The sequence below is a fragment of the Porites lutea genome, chromosome 11 (assembly GCF_958299795.1).
Source record: "Porites lutea chromosome 11, jaPorLute2.1, whole genome shotgun sequence".
Lineage (NCBI taxonomy): Eukaryota > Metazoa > Cnidaria > Anthozoa > Scleractinia > Poritidae > Porites > Porites lutea.
This window is the reverse complement of record NC_133211.1, coordinates 21,703,060-21,724,644: the sequence shown is the minus strand read 5'-3', so window position 1 is coordinate 21,724,644 and position 21,585 is coordinate 21,703,060. Positions and strand designations below refer to the sequence as shown.

The 21,585-nt window shown below is 37.7% G+C and overlaps 1 protein-coding gene across 2 annotated transcripts; it reads left to right on the top strand.

Annotated features, from left to right (window-relative positions):
- Nucleotides 1-988: 988 nt before the first annotated feature.
- Nucleotides 989-21,202, top strand: LOC140952708 (uncharacterized). Of its 2 annotated transcripts, none has more exons than XM_073402148.1 (21): nucleotides 989-1,237; nucleotides 2,201-2,305; nucleotides 2,691-2,733; nucleotides 4,458-4,533; nucleotides 5,897-5,941; nucleotides 6,973-7,025; nucleotides 7,452-7,525; nucleotides 7,968-8,014; nucleotides 8,483-8,573; nucleotides 9,521-9,609; nucleotides 10,999-11,062; nucleotides 12,065-12,162; nucleotides 12,938-13,229; nucleotides 14,231-14,595; nucleotides 14,684-14,746; nucleotides 15,183-15,348; nucleotides 15,944-16,661; nucleotides 18,055-18,272; nucleotides 19,037-19,150; nucleotides 19,281-19,390; nucleotides 20,375-21,202. In XM_073402148.1, exons 1-20 carry the CDS (start codon nucleotides 1,097-1,099, stop codon nucleotides 19,377-19,379), a joined length of 2,961 nt encoding a protein of 986 aa, XP_073258249.1. In that variant the 5' UTR covers nucleotides 989-1,096; the 3' UTR covers nucleotides 19,380-19,390; nucleotides 20,375-21,202. The 2 variants fall into 2 exon arrangements, with proteins under 2 accessions (XP_073258249.1, XP_073258250.1); XM_073402149.1 differs by having other exon boundaries at nucleotides 990-1,237; nucleotides 15,944-16,514.
- The last annotated feature ends 383 nt before the right edge of the window (nucleotides 21,203-21,585 follow it).

Genomic DNA, 21,585 nt, shown 5'->3' with positions numbered 1-21,585 from the left:
ATTCTTTTGTAATGACGTATTGAACTTTCAAATTTAGAAAGTGACAAAATTTGGCCTCAATTGTAGCCTGCGTAGCTGGCGGTATTGTGTGGGTGCGAGATTAAAGTTTTGGCGGCGGAGCCGTGTTCCATAAAAAGGGAGTAGGGACGAGGCGGTATTTCTCGCGTCTTCGCCGCTCGTGACGGCTCCGCCGTCAAATCTCACTCGACTATATTACAAGGAATCCGCCGCCAAATCTCACTCGACTACAACACAATACCGCAAGCTACGCAGGCTACCTCAATTGCTGAGCGGTAGATGGCTACGTTTTGTGCAGGTTTCCTAATTAAACACAAATCATCATAAAATTCCAGTTAGATATTTATTGTAAACATGGCAACCTTCCGATAATGGATAAAACTATTTTAAGGAAACATTAATTTAAATAGTTTTGGTCGTTGAAAGAGATTTTCATAAAAAAAGGGAAAAAAAATAAAAGAAAACAAGCTTGAGTGTGGTAAGTATTGGCGGACCGGCAATACATGGCATCCAGCGGTCACTAAAATTGACCTGTCAGACTTGGCTATTTTTGAGTTTCTGTACAATTTTTTAAGGTCACATGATGAAAGAAAAGTACGTTAAGTAACAAAACTGTCAAAATAGCGTGAAAGGATTGTGACTGAACAACCTTTAGATTCTTTGACTTTTTGAAAGACCGTTACTTTGAAACGAAAATAAAATATTGGTTGAAGGCGTCGCTCTCGTCATTTGCCCATATTTTGCATTTTTCACAGTACTATTTTAATGGTGTGAGCTCACACCCACTTCCTTTCAACACAAAAGTAATGACATCACTTCATGACAAAGAGATAATTTGTTGTTGTGGCGGGAAATGCAACAAGCGGCATATCATCCAATTGAAACATCCGTGACACTGAACCTATATCACGGCAAGAAAATCTGATTGGTTCGCGTGCGTGCTTTAAGATATATCACGTGACGTAATTATTGTTCACGAATAGCCGATGCGACTCGTGAAAGTTTTAGTCCGTTTACTTGTTCGTGTTGATTTCGAAACTATTTTTGTTTGATAGCCGAAGGAGTTGATCGTCTGCGAATGGCTGGGGCTACAGGAGAAAATACGGATAGCTCGGCGGCTTCTCCGAGGCAGCAAGCGAGCAGAAAGCCACCGAAAAATCGTCTTTCGTGTCAGGTCACTCTTCTCGATGGAACCGTCTTGAATACAGATCATTTACAAGTGAGTGTCCTCAACGAATTTTTTGCACATATTAAGTTTGGTTTGAGCTATTTCTTTAACATGTATTCACTTAAAGGTTTATCATGTTTTAATGGCTGTTGTAATAGAAGTTTCAGCGCTAATCATACTGTCACAAATTCTGCTCTGACCATGAAGTTGAGTTCTTGTTCTGTCGACGACTCCACCGCTTAATATTGGGAGTTTGATTCAGGCGACGTACAGAAGTACTCCAGATGTGATTTTTCCTAATACCCTACTACTATTCGAGTTGTTCTCTACCGGCAGAAGAGCGTGTTCCTTTAAGTGACTGGAATGAAGAAAATGCTATATAAGGAAATGGCAGTCTTCCAACACTCAAGCTTGAATTGAAACCGAACAAATTTAGATTTTGATGTGGAGCAGTTTTCCGCAAACGCTCATGCTGAATAGAACATTCCTTTTATCGAACTGATTCATTTTCTTAAAAGATATATTTAAAAATTACTTGCTTTATCCTGAGATGTGATGTTGTAGGGCCGAAAGAGAAACAAGATGTTTTGTTCTGTTTGATTGAATTCGAATATACAATTTCTAACAGTATGATTCATGGGCAGTTAAATTCTTCCCTTGTCATGCTGTTATAACCTCTTTGTCAGTCAGAATTGCTGATTCCTCCGGTGTGATTGTTTGATGTTTTTTTTTATCTAGTCTACTGAGGTTGTCGTGGTGTTAAAAGGCACTTCGATCCGAATGTTTACTTGAGACGCACACTTCTCCTTTCTGCTCGTCACATATTAGACCATATTGTGATGATTTTAGAAGCTTTAATTTATCGTCGGTGAATTAATGTTGGCCTGGAATTAAACCAAAACCGAATTTATCTATTAAGGGCAGTTATCCTACGTTAATTCTCTCTTTTGTAAAAAAATAAATGAATCAGCCTCTTGCATGTTAGCTTACCTGTGCTTAACTTTCTCTCCTAAGAAAACTGCCAAAGGTATGGACTTGATGCTCTGGGTTACAACACAGCTGAATATTTCAGAAAAAGAGTATTTTGGATTACTGTGGCAAGACGGTAAAGGAGAAAAGGTACAAAGCATTTGCTTGTTTATGTTTCGGCCTAAAGTTAGTTTTAGCTTACATGCACTTTAACTTTTTAATACAATGTATCCTTATACTAGTCTACGGAAGGTAATACGTCCACCTGGTCGTTAATCTCTCAATTGTTTTCCTCGATTGATGTTTAGTCTAGATGTTTATCATCCAACTTTGGCCCAGAGAGCATTATAAAAAATCGTTGCTCACACAAAACAAGGAATTTTCTAGTTTGTTTTGTGTTTTGGTAGCAAATATTTCACAGTTCTCGTTGCGTGACTTCACAATGTTTTTTTGCTAATAGCGAAGAGAGAATAAAAGCCTTTCATGTGTGTACTCAATAACTTCATTTAATATTCCGTTTATTCTTACTCCTCAGTACTGGTTGGATCCTCAGAAGAAAATAACAGCTCAGCTTAATGGTATGATGTATTAAAATATGAATCGAAATTAATTATTTCCAATTCCTATAATTTTTTCCCACGTCTAAAACTCCTCCCTAACTAAAGAACTTTTGTCATGCTAATTTTCATTTCACTACCCAGACAATTTGATTCCAAGAATATTGTTAATAAACTTGTAAAAAACCTCGAACGATCTCTTACTCTCTGTGGTAAATTTTGTTGTTGGTTTTGTTTTTGATAGCGTGTTCTACTTTGTTTATATTTGTAAACCTGTGAGGTCTTTATTTTTCATAAATTGTCAAGTTCTTCAACTGCAAATACTGAATGCAAGATTATTAAGAGTTACAAGACAAAATTATTTGCCTCCGATTTCTGACCTGATCAAGTTTCAACAGCTATTGTTAACCTAAACAGATCATAGTTTAACCTTTTAAGAGCTTTTGTATTTTTTAAGGGAAGCTGTTGACAATGCTTCCTTGCGTGGGTTAGCCTGTTTTGAATACAGCAATCTGAAATGTGAGATGCTTTGACCAAACTAATCACCCATGACCAGTATTATTCAACATACAGTGTAGGTGGTTTATAAGGTGGTTGTGTATTTTGGTGTGAAAAAAAAACTTTGCGCAAATAAATACATGGAGAATTCCCACTCTGCTTGCTTGTAGATAAACAGTAAACAAGTTAGTATCGTGTGTGTCAACAGCTTCCTGTAACACACTGCGGCTTCTTGTGTGGTACAGTCCACCTTTTTGCGGTGGATCCTAACTGTTGAATTTTGCATCAATATAGCTTGTCAGATCTGTAATGATGATAGATTGTGGGAAATTGTTTTTTCCCATACATTCTTAATCAAATGAAAATTAGAGATAACTGATTCTTTACTCTTTAATTGCAAGGTCACGATTTGTTTTTTTATATTTTGTTCCCTTTTAATTATAGGAGTTTATGATACTGTTAAAATTTTAAACTTTCTCCTTGGAGTAGCTGTATAAGAATGATCTCACAATTTGTTTGTGTTTGAGAAATGTTTTTTCCGGCGTGTATATTGTTCTTTATTTTCATCTTTGACGTCAGCCTATGAGAAAATTCTTGTTTTGATTAAGAAGCATTACAGATTTGTAGCATATTGCTCAATTTATTATGAATTAATAATTTTAGTAAATCTGTGTGGAAAATGTTTGTTCAATTTTATGAATTTTGTTATAAAGGGACATTTTTTGTGAGGTTGCAAATAATGCTGGAATATTGTATTTTTACTTTGATCCTTTGCCCATGATGTCAAGTAAATGAGTGCGGAAAACAAAACTGGATCAACAAAAACCCTAAACACTTCCTTCAAATCCTTTATGCATTACATGTGTTGTAGTTCAAAGTTTTCTTTGGTTTAAAAATTTGCCAGCTAATATTACTTTAAGTGTAATTGTTTTCCCTTGTCTCAAGTCATGTTTCAATAAACTAAATGGTGCTGAGACAAAGGAATTAAAATCTAAACTGGTTTGAAATAAAGAAAATGTTTTTAATACCAAATATCCATACAAGTATATAAATGATAAAGATAACAGATGTGGACATCAAAAACTTTTGAAATTTTCTGCACTGTTTCACTTTAAGATTGAAGGTCTTTAGGTTTAATATTTAACTCCTTAGTTCTGTTCATTAATGGCAATTGTTTTCTAATTAGCTCGAAGTATAATATTAGACTTGCAGACTGAATGATACAATATTATTTTTTGGTTTTGAAGGTGCTCAGCCCAACTTTGCCTTTGTGGTTAAGTTTTATGAACCAGTCCCATCTCACATCAAAACAGACTACACCAGGTAACTCAGTCCCCTTCCCCAGGGATTGGGGAAGGGATGTATGAAAATAATGCTAATCATTTTCTGCTTAGAATGGCTAACTTGCTTATTTTTATTCATAAGGGTGGAATTTAAAAGGTACTACACAGCCCCATTATTCTTGCTACGAAAGTCTCCCAAAAGGGTACAAAGAGTGTGTACAGCCACCCCTCCCCTCAGACAAAATCGCCCCTTGGCAGCCCAGTTAAAATCACCTTTTGGTGATTCTTGTTTTCTTTTAATCTGTTTATTATCAGTCGTTGCAGCTATGACTTTCAGGGGACATCATACATGTAACTGGTGACCAAACTTGTTTGGTCAAGAAAGATAAGGAAATATTGGCGGTGCTCTTTTTTTGTGTGTTTTTATGAATGGAGTCAAAGTCAAGGTTGATAAAAACCTAAAATAAGAATAGGGCCAATATCTATCTTCACTGAACAGCCCAAACAAGCTGTGGTCAAACAAGACAATGAGTGTTAACGAAAACTGTAGTGGGGGAAGCAAGAACATACATGATTATCATAAGTGAACTTTTGACTAAAAAACTGCATTCACCACTGGAGCCCTTTTTGCCTAAAATCTTTTCTGAAATCTCTTGTTGCATGGGCAAGAAACCTGAGAATACTGGGTATAAGATATTGATATTGTGCATAGCCCTGTAGTTAAGGACAGTAAAAAAGTTGGTACTCTTCCAAGGTTCTCTTATCAAGCAAAATCGTCTGCCCCTGGTGGCTTGTATTACCTCCCAGGTTGTTGTTCTTAGTTTTTATTAAGGATTTAAGTTGCCGTTATTTTAGTTAAAATATATCCCTAAGAAACAGTATAATTCACTCTTGAAAAACCTAAGGAAAAAGGTTTTTTAGGCAGTAACATATGTACATTGTATTTCTCTTTGATCAAAAAATTTTTAATTTTCTGTTTTGTACCAGTCTTGAAATTTTTGGCTTTGTTTCAGGTTCATGATCATGAAAACTGTATGAAAGATGGCAACAGATTAATGTCATGTTGCTTTCTTGAAGGGCTGTAAACCTTTGCACATTGTACAATGCAAATTAATGTTGCTACACAGAACAATTACCAGACAAATTATGATATTATTTATAAGGATTTCAATAGTATCTTCCTTTTAATTTATGCTAAAACCTATGTTGTGTAATACACACAAACCCAAATAAATGAAGGTGTGTGTGGAAAATGGCCCAGTTGACTTGTGATAACCTGGTAGTTTCTCCTGACAAATTACCTTGTACGTTGTACACCTTGTTGACTGATTCCTTGTAAAGTACATTGTATGGATCTCAAGTTTCTAAAGGTTTTTTGTTTTTCTTTTGCAACTGTTTCCAAGGTATTTGATGTGCATGCAGTTACGTGATGACATTAACTCTGGAAGGTGAGTTCTGGGTGACTTACATGACTTAGTGGTTGAGGTCACACTAGAGAAAGTTTACTATAGTAAACTCAAGTTTACCATAGTAAACGGCGCCGTAAGTGTGACCGGCATTTTTCAGTTTACTATGGTAAACTCTACCCTGGTTAATTTCCATGACTACCGCGGAAAGAACAAAGATGACCCATCACCGATAACCATCTGGTTACCAAAAAAAATAGGTGGGTATATCTCTAGTCTATCTAAACTTTGTTTGTTTTGTTGACAGTTTGTCATGATTTTTGACGAAAGTAGTTTCAAAAAGGGTCACATAACAGAATAGCTTTAGAACATCGGTGATTGCTTTTTCCACAGTGCTTCAAGGTTTCTGTTTCTGTACATTTCTTCAAACCATTCTTGGGGGCGAGGGTAAACCCACACTTGCCTTTGCAATGCCGCTCTTTCTCTAAGAGTACGTCTTCGATGGGTAATCAATGAACCTGTCACTAAAACATCTTCACTAACTTCGTATTCGAAACCAAGGTAGGTAATAAGGGAGCGCATTCTTCTTGCTTGTCTCAGCAGCAGAATTAAAAGCAAAATGCTCACAACAGAAAACAATACCCTCTCGCATTGAACCATCTTTGTACACTTGTGAGGGTCACGCTCAGGAAGTTACAGTTCAGTAATTTCAATTTAGTCAGCTCTCATAGCATGTTATCATTTGTTTTACTTTTCACTCTCACGTTACCGATCACGCCAGAAAAAACGCCTGGAAAGTTTCAAATGCCTTTTTAAGTGGACCTGTCAGGTTTACTATGGTAAATAAGACGTTACGATTACTTACCATAGTAAAGCCCTTTTTACCATAGTAAAGTCTCTAGTGTGACCTCAACCACTATCTTGTATTGCATGTTTTGCTTACTTTATAATGATGAATGTTCTGAGAGATGGTTTAGATAGGCTCTGAGTTGGTTGAGTGACAGATCCTGTTTTCTCTCTATCTTAGTGATCACATATCTTTAAATAAATTATATTGATATGATATTTTTCAGGTTACCATGTTCATTTTACAATCAAGCACTTCTTGGATCTTATGTAGTGCAAGGTGAGGTGAAAATGGGGATTGAATATTGATTAATCATCTGTGCCATAGCTAAAATACATTAAAGAAAGAAGGAAGATTACCATTATACAGAGGACTTGTCATGGAAACTCTGAAAACAGAAGAACATTCAGTATTAATTTTTTTTTATTTACTGTGCCTGTTGGTACAAGAAAATAGTTACAAGTATACACTAATGGATAGCTAGTGAGACTATGCTATTCTGTAGTTGGAACAAAATACTGTACAATCTGTACACCATATAACCCAGCCTCATCTAAATTACTGTAATTAAGGAAGAGAAATTGCCTGCTCAATAAGTAACAAGGAAATGGTTATCAGAACTTTGAGATTTGTTCATTAGGTATTTTCTTGTATGCTGTAATTGCTTTCGTCTGATTTTTATGACTGACGTGTGTTTGTGCGCAGGTGATGTTGGAGATTATGAGGCACGTGATCATGGTGATGATTACTTGAATGGAATGGTCTTTGCACCCAATCAGGTAACACAAAGTAGCACTTAACCCTAAAGCATTACAGAAAAACTGGTTAATAATATACATGTACATAATATCTGTGTTAGTTTTGTACATTAAAAATAGAAGACAATAAAAGTCTAAAAAACACACACAAAAAATTAAAGAATGCTAAAGAATTTGTTGCAGTTTTTCACTATTTACCGGTACTTTGTTAAATTTTGTACATACAAAATTGTGACAGTAAAAAGTTCAAAACACTGTCACAGAGAGTAGTTCTTGCAAGATTTCACAAACTCAAAATGTGTAGGGTGTCTTTTAGTACTGTTATTACCAGGTTGTTCAACAAGAAAGTTTTACTACTACAAATTGCTAGTTGCTAGTTTTCATCTGAATTGTACTTCCTTATTCTACATATTATGCCATAGAAAAGTATCATTATTGATTCTGTTATCACAATTTTGTTTAGACACCTGAATTATTGGAAAAAATCAGGGAACTTCACAGGGAAAATAGGTGAGTAATTGTACTTTACATTGGAACTAAGTTACTATTCCACAACTTGTGTATATCTTTGGTCATACAGCTGTTATTTCAAATCCATGTTAAATAAGGAATTTAGCTCAGAGAGACTCCAAATTAGTTTGAATTTTATTTTTCACTTTTCTGTTAGATTCCTTTTAAACCAAAGCCAGGGTTAATTCGCATACAGTACAGTCAACACTTTCTGTCAGGCCCCAGTTTACTTGTTCAAGGGTAATAACACTATCCACTGGATAGATTTTTTTTCATTTGGATAAGGCAATTGTTCCCCTAATCCTTATCCACCGGGTAGTGACTTATCCGGTGGATAAAAGCACTGTACAACACTTGAATGACCATGCCAGGTGTGCATCTGTCTCGCTCTTAGACATTCCAGACCTGGCAGTGTCGAACATAAGAGATGCTCAGTGGTTAACTGTGGATTGGTTATTTTGTTTGTAGGGGTCTTAGCCCTGAAGAGGCTGACTCGCAGTACTTGAAGATTGCAGCTTCCAAACTTGTTATGTTTGGCGTTGATGCTCATCCTGCCAGGGTATGGGTAACCTTTTTTTATGTCCAGTATTCCTACTACACTGTATAACATGTTATGTTAGCCCCACTTTCAAATTAGTACACTTGAAGACAAACATTGATGGTGTGGTTTTATAATGTTGTGTATGACACTTGGTGGCCAAGACTAAGACTTGACAGACCTAATCCTAATTTTGTTTCTTGATGGATGTCCCGTGAGTGTACTGGGGATAAAAATCAACAACATTTGGTGGACGTTCTCTGGCACGCAAATCTACCCCAGGCCTACATTTTCCTGCAGGAAAATATCATACACTTCCCCTATTACCTTCAAAATCCTTGATATCACACAAATTCTCTGTGTTTAAATAAAAGTGATGTATCAACACACTCGGTAATTGTTGTCTCAAAACCAGGTGATATGACTTATGAATTGGAATCTGAAATGCACTTTATTAATCTGTGATGACTACTTTAAGTCATAAAAATACGTAGGCAAAAGACAATTGCAAGCAAGGATGAAGAGAATTAACTTGCACCTTTAGTAATAGTCATACCTAGTAACACTTACATGTACATACATGCACATGTATGATAATAGTAAAGGAAAAGGGATCGAAACCCACCAACCATGAGCAAGGTTTGTGATACATCAATCACTAACAACCATGGTGGTACAAATAGTTTGACTCAGTAAATCGACACTATCCCCTGATGAAGACCTGCAGTGTGCAGTCGAAACGTCGCTATCAATATCAAAGTGACAGTCGTGAAATAAATGATGAAACTAAACCCTTTAAAAGAAAACTGAATCAATGCAACTTTCTTGTTCTAACTTGTTTTCCAAACAGTGTTATTTTTGTGTTCTTGTGAATAGTATGGGAGAAAGAGGAAGGAAAAAATACTTTGTGAACTACTTCTTGTTTAAATTAGTTAATTTTTTCACTTTTGTTATCTACATTTGTTTAGGATGGACAAGGCAATGAGATATTGATTGGTGTTTCACATGAAGGAGTGGCCACCTACAAGGATCGACTAGTGGTGAACAGTGTCCCTTGGTAAGAACAGATTATCTTGACATTACAGGGCATGGTACCTTATTGAGGAGGGGGGGGCAAGGGTGCATGATGTTCATTGAATTTAACACTTTGCAATGGTGTTTCTGGAATCCATTATACACAAAAGTTCTCCTGAGTATATCCCAGACATCCAAAGACTTGATTTGCTTTACATATACAACAGGCACTGTTTCAGTAGGTGATGCCCTATCCTAGACCTAGACTCTTGGAACTTTGTATCACTCCTTATACTAAAACTAACTGATCAGAAATGTGCCCTTTATAGCAATACAAAACTGGTCTTTCTTGCTTTATGAATACATCTATCAGGAAACTAATGGCAACAAACCTGTCAAAGGTTCGTTAAGGCTTGTCAATTGTTTTTAATTGTTGTGGATGGTGGAAATTGTAAAGTACTGACAGATGTCTTTTAAAGCTGCACTTAATTTTGAATTTAGGCAGTTATAACTTAAGATGAATTTCATTAATTTTAAAGGCTCATTAAAGCTTTTATTCTCCAAATTGGGATAAAATTTGCATCTGATGATGACTCATGAATGTTTACAATACAATGCTAGAGAGAGAGTGACATAAACTTCCTTAGTGTAAATAAAAACATTCTTTGAGCTGCTGTTAGCCCTCTGTAGCCTCCCACATGGATAGTTATTTTTCGACTTCCTCACCCCATTAAAGTCTGCTGAACATTCAAAGGTTTTAGGCAAGTACAGAACGTCTTCCACTTTCTGATAAACAGGACTTTGACAAAAAATATTTTGTTGTTACCAGCTGTGGTTTAAAAATAAAAATAAACTGAATGCTACGTGTATTCTTCAAAATGTTTTGAACAGTATCTTTTGAAAGGTTTGCACAGCCATGTTTCAAAACCTCCAAATAGTGCACAGTCAGTACTTGCATTTAAAATGTATGTTACATACAAAAAGCCACACCATGAATATAAGGTAAACATCCATGCCAGCCTACGTTTCCTTTCGGGCTAAGTATTATTCTGGAATTACGCTTAAACTCTGTAGGTGTCAATTGCAATTGTTATAATATCAATGCAGCTCACTATGAGAACCTAAGCATCTGCCTGGGGGGCTATTTTTCTCCAGATTTGGATTAATTTTACACCCCAGGATGAGTCACAAAGGGTAACATTCCAGTGTCATTTTGATGACAGAAAGTGAGATGAACTTAGTGTAGACACTCTAATTAAGGTGCTATTAACCCCCAAGGTCATCAACGCTTTAGCACTTCCTTACTCTCGTGTTGGGCCAAGAAATTAAGGAAGTCTGATCTAAATTTAAGTTTTCTGTTTCTGGACATGTTGTAGTGATTTCTGATTAAATCTATTTATCATTAATTTTATGTGCTTTTTAACTTGTCTAGGACAAAGATTGTTTATGTCAAGTACAGAAAGAGAAACTTTATTGTTAAAAGCCATCCAGGGGAGGTAATGGCAGATTTTTGTTTTTTCCCTTTTTTGCATCATTATGGTGTAATTTTATTATTATTATTACCTCGTACTTATTATTTTTAGATAATATTACTAACGTAATATTAAATAAACCAACATTCAGGATTTGCCCCTTCAGCAGAGCTGATGTCAATGTTGCTCCTAATAAATTATTTACAAATTAAAATACTGATAAAGAATACAACAAAATATGACTACTTTGAGCCCTGCTTACAAGAAATCTTCCAAATAATGATCCTTAGCATCTAATTGTTAAGGTAACAATTTTTCTTTTGTAAGAAAAAAGGGACAGACTGTGTCTTGAAAACAAATCTGCAGCTGTAAGGGTGTGTTGCTAAGGAATTCTTTGATTCAAAGACATACCTCTTCATTCATCCCAAAGTGGATTTTGAAAGTAAAGAATACTCTGAATGGAGTCATTACATTATGATTTTCCATGGTTTTTTGATTTTTTTTTTCTCTTGTTGAAACAAGTTCATTGCTACAAGTTCATAGAATCTGAGATGACGAATCTAATATTGGATTCTCCCAAAGTAATTTTCCCTTAAGAAACAAGGTGTTTATTACTTGAAATAAATATGTCAGATCTTTTAAGGTTCATGTAAAGTAAGTAGTTTTATGCCATATAGATCACAAAATTAATATAAACCACAAACCAGAGCATTATGAGTACTTTCCTTGGGCTAGTTAAGCGTATCATTTTGATTAGCATTTGGCCATTGTTCTTTATTTGTCAGTCAGAAAGTTTCTTTTTTTGTTTTATTGTTGTTATTATTATTATTATTATTATTATTATTATTATTATTATCTTTTGATTCAATTATTGTATATCTAATTTTTATAGAAATTTTTGTTCATCAGGTTAAATACATGTGGGTTGTGGTTTTGATGGCTTAACACTGTCAATAGCCTCCTTTTGGCTTAAGCAAGTAACTAGGCCTCAGGGGGTCAACTAACATCTTTTTGTCTTTTACTCAGCTGGAGACATTAACCACCACTGCAATTTATAAATTGCCGAGTGAGAAAGCATCAAAACGCTTGTACAAATCATGTGTTGAACACCATACATTTTTCAGGTTGGGAGTTGCATACCTTACTGTAGAATTACAGTATATTTGTGAGGACATTACTGTTTTTGGTGGCTAGACCATAATCTTGGAAGAAATTATATCTTTGCACATTTTAGCACTAAGGTTCATTCCTAGATAGAATACTTTTATGTCGCTCTGATTATTAACTTTTACAATACCCCCATGAAAAGTGCTCTGCAAAATAATAGGGTAAGCTTAACAGAGGACATGCTATTTGTTTGTAAACAATTTTGTGTTGTGGGCATTGTAAAGTGGTGTAACTCCCCCTGCCCCCCATCGCTTTTTTCTAGCATTATTATGCACGTTTATTAAAAAGACTTTATATGGGTAACATCATTACTGGTATCACAGTAGTTTGCATTGTAGAGGACAGAAACTAATAACAATATGAACATATAAACATGTAACAATCCTAACTGGTAGCCAGATGCAAACTAGTTGGCTACTTACAACCCTGTTGGAGGAGTTGAACATGGGACTACTATTTAAATAACAAATTAATAATCTAATTAGCACTCAGGGCGTGACAGACTCAGAGCTGCATTCAGGGTCTCCATATTGCAAGTTTTGATCTCTTACCACATAGCTGCGCTTCCTCCCTTTACCAAATTCTTTTACTATTACAAAACAAAGAACCATTGTGATTCAGAAGAAATTTTCCTTCTATGGGTACACACTAGGGCCCAGACCACATCTCAAACTTTCAAAAGGTTGAGACAAACCTTCTCATTGAAGACTTGTGCTTGTTTCATATTGACAGACTAACATTTTCTGACCCACCACCATCTCGAAGTACCTCACTCTTAAAGATGGGCTCAAAGTTCCGTTACAGTGAGCGTACTCTGTACCAGCTGCATAAGGAAGGACACCCAGTCAAAGAACAGCCAAAATTTAATCGTGTTTCAAGCCTGAACTGGTCTCGTCGTTATCAAATGCCTTCTCTGTCAGAAACTAGGATTTATGTGGATGAAAAAGATGATGATCCCAGAAAGAGACCTCTCTCTGAAGGAGATTTGCCATTAAGGGCACCTTGGTTGTCAAAAGGAGGAAAGGTGAGTCTGTTGGAATATTGAGACTCTTGATAAGTATTTTCGATGAAATTGATGTTGTGACAGGTAATATTGATGAAATGGTGATCTTAACTTGAAGATTAAAGTGACAATTGCATTGCCATTCCGATCAAGTTTGACATCATTAGTCGTCTAATAAACAAAAAGAAATCATTAAATTTGTCGCTTTTCTTATTATCTTGTTTCCTTTGTCCTGGTCCTGGCTGCACGAGCTCCCTAGTTATGTTACCATGACTTGATTGAAAACGCTCGTTGAAAACAACATCTGCAGGGAACCAAAGCGAGGGTCAATATTGTTGCACAGTAGAATTACAGCCACGCTCTGTTATACATGGCTAGTATTCGTGAAAATGTCATTTTATGTGAATTGTTGTACGTCTGAACAACCGTATTTATTCGAATAAGCGTCCAACCTCGAATAAGTGCTCACCCCCCTTCCCCCTCCCACCCAAAGAAAATTAAGTGCACGAGAGCTTACAATCTCTAGATTCATTGTCTTGGAGAATGTTGGAATTTTCCTTAAAGTTTCAACTCTAATGTCTATGTGGGCGTAAAGTTCTTTCAGCCGCAATATATCTCACTCAAAACTTGTGGCAATAGCTCTGCTGGGCATTCGTGCTTTGAATGATCCTGGGACAACGAGTCCATTCTCAAGCCTTCTTGATCCTGTAACTTTTACAGAAACCTCATTATCATCGTAAGCTCTCAGAAATGTGTAGATAAGAGAAGACAGTTCCATTGGTACATGCCCTACAAGCTCATTATTAGCAAAACAACAAAATGAAACAACCAAAACGAAAACGAACTGTTGATGTCTCTTGATAGACCTGCCAAAGGCGCAGGTCAGTGGTGCACCTAACCGCGCCCGGTTGGTTTATGATCTCCCCCTCTTCCCCGCCCTCCGTTATCCATAGCACCTCTCAACAAAGAGCAGTAAAGTTTTTTTCAAGTTTGCTATTTGCCACTTCTGTGATTACTTGCAGGCTCCACATGTGATAGAGGAGTCAACAGACACCATGACACCAGAGGAGCGGGAACAGTATCAAAGAGAGATAGCAGATAGATTACGCAGACAACAGGCAGAAGGAGGCCAAGATGTGATCAGGGCCACTGGGGTTGGTGAGGGTCTTGGTTATGCATATGGAACTGCTGAGAGGCGAGACCCACAAGCTACAGTCACTGCACTGGAAGAGGAAGCTAGAAGACGGGAGAAGGAGAGAAGGGAAGAGGAAGAAAGGGAGAGAGAAAGGCAAGAATGGAAGAGGCGTGAGGAAGAACGCCTTGAACGAGAAAAGGAAGCTGAGAGAGAGAGAAGGCTGCAAGAATGGATTGAAAGTGAAAAGAGAAGGTGATAGTTGCTTTATTTATTCTACATTGTTCTTTATCTCTTTTAGTGTGCTCAGGTTCAAATAGGCTTCCTGTTTTTGTCTTTTTAGAGTACAAGAACCACCTGAGGTGGCAGGCATGGCTTACACAGCGCCTGGTGGACCTGCTGAGAGGTATGTGCACAGATTTCAGTTTTGGACATTTTTGCCGTGAATAAGATCTTAAGCTTGAGAAAACAGCCAACATTTTGCAATGCCGCCGTGGTTTCCGCACGATATGATGTCTGAGTAACGCCACAGAAATTCCATACTGGTGACGTGTCACTAGTCAGTTCTGGGTAGTGCTTCTGATTGGTTGAAGCAAATTTCCCTCACAGCACGACCAGTCAAAAGCACTAGCCAGGTCTGAGTAGTGGCATGTCATCAGTACGGAATTTATGCAGTTGTCCCTCAGATGTCTTTTCTTACTCTATAGTGCATCGACTATTAAAGATGGACATGTACAGGTTCTTAACTAGCCTCACGTCTGTCTGAGTCTTGAATAAGGAATAAGGTATCCAAAAAAGAAGAGAGAAAGGAAAAATAAATAAATAAAATATTCAAATTATAGAGCAACATATACGATGAAGGAACTGAAGAAAGAGGAGCCTGAGATGGTGAGCGTGGGTATGGCTACCCCCAAGAGTGGTGTGGACACCATTAAGAGAGCTGAAACGAGGGTTGCTGACACGGATACATACAAGGGACGTGTCCTTAAGTTGCCAGAATCTGAAATGGTAAGATGTTGTGGATTACCCTTTGATTTTAGAGTTGAGGGCCCAGTTCCATGAAAGATGATGAAGTTTAACCCAGGATCAAGCCAAATTTTAAGCAAGGTTTTCTTGGCTAAGAACATGCAACTCAAAATATTGTTGAATCTTTACTCCGAGATACAGTAATGATAACAAATCATGTTACTATCAGCAATACAATGAAAGGTAACATGCAAAAACGGAACAAAATTTTAATTCTGTATTAGCGCTAATTGGCCTTTCAGCAATGTTCTTAGCAGACCGCGGCAATGTGGCATTGACGCACTTTTTGGGGAAATGCCGCAGTGTAATTAGCCCAAGGGGGCCAAAAGGCGCAAAGACCCGCTTTTCTCCCTCATGACCCCCTTTTTGCTTCTCTATGGCTCCTGTGGACCCCAGTGTAGAAAGCCCTGGCGGGAACATTGTTCAGGAATCACAGTTCGTTTTGGCTTCCTCAGTACTTACATGGTGTGATTCAGGGACCCGTTTCTCAAAAGTATGGATCCCTGAATACACGATTCTGAGAAACTTATACTGGTTTACAGTTATGATCCACTGACCACAACTGTTTGTTTGGCAGGGCCCTGAATTTTCCAGGACTAATACTTGGGGTGGTGGAAAAAGAGGAGAAGATAATGTCACTTACACCCGCACCTACACCAGTGCAACCTTACCCAGCCGTGGAGCGAGGAAGGGTTATGACAGTAGCAGTCAGCCTGAGGAGGAGAGGAGACGTAGTGCAGAGGATCTGCTGGATTCTGATGGGAGTCGTTCTCGAGGCAAGGTTCCTCTTGTGACAAAGGATGAGCTAGTGAGGAGTTACACATCTGGATCAACTAGCAGCGACACGCTTAGGTTAGGGCCTCCACAGCACGAGATCAAGCGATCCCTTAAAGAAGATCTTAACTTAGAGCATGAGCAAGGTGAGGGTGGCTTTGTACGAGAGAGCATAAGAAGAAATGAGGGCTTTATCCAGCGGCAATCAGTGCGCAATGATCTTGAGAGTGCTCCACCAGAGGTGACTACGCGAACCATGGTAATAAACAGTGAAAGAGAACCAACAGTGTACCGGCAAAACCAACCTCCTGAGGTACAGACCCAAGTCTTGTCATTCGGAGGATCTCAAAACGGAGATCCAGGAGCTTACCAAGGTACTCGCTATCGTTATAACGCCTCTTCACCGGTTAGCTCACCTGAGCCATATGCACCACATACAAGACACTACAATGTGCCCAGCGTTACCACACAGAGAGTGGTGTATGACCAAAATGGACCACCAGTTAGCCCGCCTTCCAGGGGTTAGTGGAAATTGTTTTGATCCAACATTTTTCTAACACACTAACTGTGCACTGCACTGTAACACCTTGAGAAATGTTGGCTTTCAAACTGTTTGGTTTAACCTGGTCCATTCGTGGTTCATAACATGCTTTGATTGCTAATCAAAGTAATCACATTTAACCATTAACCATTCTCTGCATGGGCAAGAAAGTCAGAGCGTTCGATAAAAATGCATTTCCTCAAGAACATAGATGTATTTTTTACGCTGAAATGTTCTCGTTAGTTTCTTTTAAAAAATGGCCGATTTATGTCATTCCAGACTAAATGTGTCAGGTACTTTTAAAATGAACTTGCCTTTAAGGCTTTTGAAGCTTGAAACTTAAAGCACACAAATGAGAGAAATTTGTCCCAAACGTCACAGGGAATCTTTGCCTGATGCAACTTACACGTAATACCCTTTTAACTGTACTTTTGATAACTTGAATTAACGTTTATTAGTTCTTTGGTTATTATTACAAGGTATTTTTTTAACGTATTGGCAATAACCAAGCTTACCATTAACCTGACCACGTTTGCCATTTGAAAAGTTTTGTGATTCATAATGTCCAGAAATGGAGGCTATTAAGATGTGCGATTGTTGTGAAAGTGCCAAAGCTTCCTCATAAAAGAGGTCACTAAAACATGTACATTTGAGTGAAATTGAAGTTATTATATATGAAAATAAGAAATGACCCTATCAAATGCGACATAATCTGGAAACAATACATGCACTATCCTGTATTTCTGGAGATAAATGAAAGTGTGTGTAGATGCAAAGAATTTAACCTAGGGGTTGGTAAGTGTCTTGTCATAGACATTATCTAGCCTGCGAGTAGAGACAAGTTTTTTTCCCTGGTTCTTATGACAAGAGAAACAACAACCAGTATGTACATCCACATTTGAAAGCTAAAATATGTGCATTCTGCAAATCCATGTTAATCACTTTAAGGATTGTTGATTTTCATTGAAATGTCGTCGGTATGTTTAAGGACCTTTGAGTCCCGGAAAGATGCAGTCAGCCAAGAATGACACTTCTGCGCTAAAACGAAATCAAGCAGTGTTGCTTTAATTTGGACTATATTTGGCTCGGAAAGAAATGGAGAATATATTAAAGAACATGATACCTAGCCTTCAAGGCAAAATGTCATTTACTTGTAAAAAGAGTCTACCGACTGGGTACTGATTAGCCTGCGAACAAGCTCTCCACTGAATTATAGCGAAACAAGCGAGCCGCGAGAGGACGCGCGAGCGAGTGACTCGCGTCTCCTTTCGCGTGACTTCTCTCGACCCTCCCAAATCGCTCGTAGGCTAGCTGCTGTACTGATTGTTAGAGCAAACTCAAATGAAATATCTGGATAATGTTGTGACCTGCAGGAACCCAGGACGGTGGCACGGTTATCACTCGTACTATCATGATGGGAGGTGCTGAACCCACAAGGACAGAAACCATCCGTCAAACCACCATGCCGACTGAAATTATCCAGAAGACCATTACCATTGAGGGAGATGGGGATCAATTGACAGCAGAAGAGTTGAGAGATATCATCTCTAAACATGCAGGAGATCTTGAGAGCAGTGAAGTGGTTACCACGGTAAGTTTTCATTAACCATTATACTACCAGTAGTAAAAAGAAATGAGAACAATTGCAAATGTCTTTTTTGTAAAACCCGAAGAAATAGATAGCACGATGCCAAGTTCTTCCCAAGAGGTTTCATGTGAATGGTAACACCGTGGGATTTGCTCCACAAATAGAAACTTTGTAATGGCAAATAAATCAGCTCACCCTAACTTATTTCTAGACTGTTCGCAGTCCCTATTTCCCTAAGATCGTCAGGATCGAGCGCTTACCGGCCATCCAGGTCTCGGTAAATTTGAAAGTAAAATGGCCGCCCATGGGGGTTGGTACTTGATCCCGACCATCTTACGGAAAAAAATAGGGGACTATGAACAGTGATTAACTCATTGGAATCCTGACAAATGTTGTCTGAAACCATTTTCAGTGAACTGAATGGGACTATGGCACACCATGTACTATCTTTTTAAAAAGATGAAATGAGTCTTCATATTAATTTAATTCCAAAATAATAGTCCAGTGTTATTGTTTAAGAGTATTTAGGGCATCGAAACTGTTCTCTTTTTGAAGTTTTATTGCTATGCGTCTAACAATCATTAAAAAAGTAGGATTAATGCTCCCTTATAAATCGTGTTTGTTAAAGCACTACATGTAGCTAATGACTTTAGCGCGGAGTTGACCCAAGACAGCATTGTATTCGTGGCATAACCCCTTTGATTGTTTTATGTATGGTCATATGAAATTCCATTAAGAATATGAAGTTATTTTTATTCCTTTCTTAGACTTACACAACTAGAGTTCAAGAAGTAAAGCAAACCAAGACAGTGACGGAGACATTGAGAGTTGTGGATGACGATGGAAACATTATAAAAACCGGTGACCCTGACACTGATGCTGTAAGTGGGATTTTTAAGACTGTTTACGAAAACACCGTTTTACTGAATCGTTCCCAGGTGGAAGAAGCCTTTGAAGTTGTAAACGCGTAAGTGTGGTGTGTTAATCCAGATTCACATGCTGTTTTTTTAGGCTATTTTGGAAGCCATCCAACGAGCCAGAGAGGAAAATCCTAACGCAAAAATCACCGAGGTTGTAATAACAAGGACAGAAGATGAAAGTTCTGCGTGAATATGAAAAAGGTAAGAAGCTGTTTATGCAATGATTATTAAATGAACTCGAAAACATGGTAATAGAATTATATATGGCATATGAGCACCGTAATTATAGGCGTTCTGTGAAAAGTCAGGGAAAATCTTTGATACTTTGTCAAAGTCAGTGAAAAGTCTGGGAGAATTGTGTTTTCCGGTTTGTAGTTTTCTTCAAGATTTCGAAATGCATTTTTTTTTCGAAAAAGACGAAAAGTATGCTGCAAAGCAAGCAAAACGATCAATTTGACACTCCACGTTTGACACATGTAGTAGTTGTGGTCAGTGGTTTTCGTTGTGAATGCTTTCTTTCAAACACCTTCTCCCTCATTCCGAGAAAAGCGGGAAGAGGTTGAAAATGAAGAGAAAACTATCGACGGCCTGCAAAAAAGCTAAAGTGAATGTAAGCATGTTTCTCATTAATAAAAGGTCAGTGAAATGTCAGGGAAAAGTCAGGAAATTTTTAACTTTCTGACGAGTGGCAACCCTGATATTCATCAATCACTGTGTCCAAACAGCAATTGTACTCAGTTTCTTTTCATCTCTATTTTCTACTAGAAAGTTTTAAATGTACAATGGGGACAGCAACACGAACGTAAAAACGCAAATAGGTTTTGATAAGTACAACAATAATTTTGCATGTGCTGAACACATTTCGGGGCACTTCCTTAACGTCACTGAACGATTACGACGTTAAGCTTTCCGATGCGACTTTTTATGGAGGATGTACACACGACGTCCAATTTTTTTATCACTTTCTGAATTAGGACACAGTGTTAATTCAATTTCTGGTGGATTCGACTATACAGCTGACAAATGGGGTGAGATGGAGTACTGGTTAAGTTAAAAAAATAAACGCAAAAACACTTTATAAGTAACGCTTCTGTACAGTCGCCTTTGTAACATGACGGGTTGTTTCGTCGTCGTGTACTTAAACCCTATTAAGTGATGTTTTTTTTTTATTATTTTCATCGACAGAAGTAGAAGCTGACCGACACTTGTGTATTGTTATTGGCCAAGCCAGAGGGGATAGTAAAAACGTCGCGTCATTAAAGAAATCATGGCCTCGCCCTGTCAAGATAGTTGTTTCAAGTTTGCTGTTTTGCTGGAAAGCGGACATTCTTAACATAAGCCCCGAATAGTTAGATACCGTGTTTGCATTAATCATCATTCTTATATTAATAGTAACTGTTAAAGGACTCCATTTTCCAAGCACTTTCTTAGTGTTTGCTTTATCTTAACAGAAAGAAAATATTAAGCAATTTTTGTTTACTTCGACCACTAACGCGAAGGGTAGCTTAATTGAATACAATAGTAGTCATAATGATATGAAGGCGTTACCGAAGTTCTTGTCTTTTGTTATTAGTTAGAATAAATTATTAGAAGTTAAACTTGCCTGAAGAATAGTTCGTACGCGGAAACAAGCCTTTTAGAGTTTTTTGGGGGTTAGGTTTTTATTGTTTTTATTCTTTCGAGCTGGACTGTTCATAGTCCACCATTTTTCCGTGTGATTATCAAGGACGATTGTTGAAGAGTATAAATTGCTCGTGGGTACTGAGGGTAAGGTTGGATATATCACATCCCATCCCCATGGGCCTTTTCTGCGTCGCTCATTACAAGAAATAAAGGCAGCGGCCTCTCAAACTCGGCTCTCTAGCTCGACCTTGACAATCAGATGGAAAAATACTGAGGAGATTAAGAATGGTGTACTATCTTATTTGAATACTAATGTTTTAAGGTGAGGTAAATATAATTGAACGTCCTTTGTGGCATTTGTTTTCTTGCATTAAAAACCGTTAACTAGTACATGTAGTGTTGTGCGACGTATTGCGAATCAGTCACATTTCAAAGTAAGCATGAATTTCCAAGGTACGGGCGAAGCATTGATAGTGAATACAGATAAGCGACATCAAAGCTCGTCCCCGATCCTGACGCCTAAACCTTTATCAAGCAGATACTAGCCTTATTAGAGGGTCCCGAATAGATTTTTTGGGATTCGGGATTTTAAAATAAACTGGGGGTGAAATTCGGGATTGAAAGTATGCAAGGGATAAAGGATGCCGAAGATAAGCATTGGGATTACGGCATTTGTGCTGGATGACGGAACCTTATTGTGTACCCTCTAAGTTCTTTGGCCGCATTTTTTCTTTATTTTGATAAAGCTAAAGAGCGTACTGCTAGCCTGCGAG

Bases quoted from the DNA above. Each gene is read 5' to 3' on its own strand.
- LOC140952708 (XM_073402148.1), top strand. From the start codon at position 1,097: ATGGCTGGGGCTACAGGAGAAAATACGGATAGCTCGGCGGCTTCTCCG. The intron at 8,574-9,520 runs GTATGGGTAACC...ACATTTGTTTAG, and splicing joins TTGATGCTCATCCTGCCAGG to GATGGACAAGGCAATGAGAT. The intron at 14,596-14,683 runs GTGATAGTTGCT...TTGTCTTTTTAG, and splicing joins ATTGAAAGTGAAAAGAGAAG to AGTACAAGAACCACCTGAGG.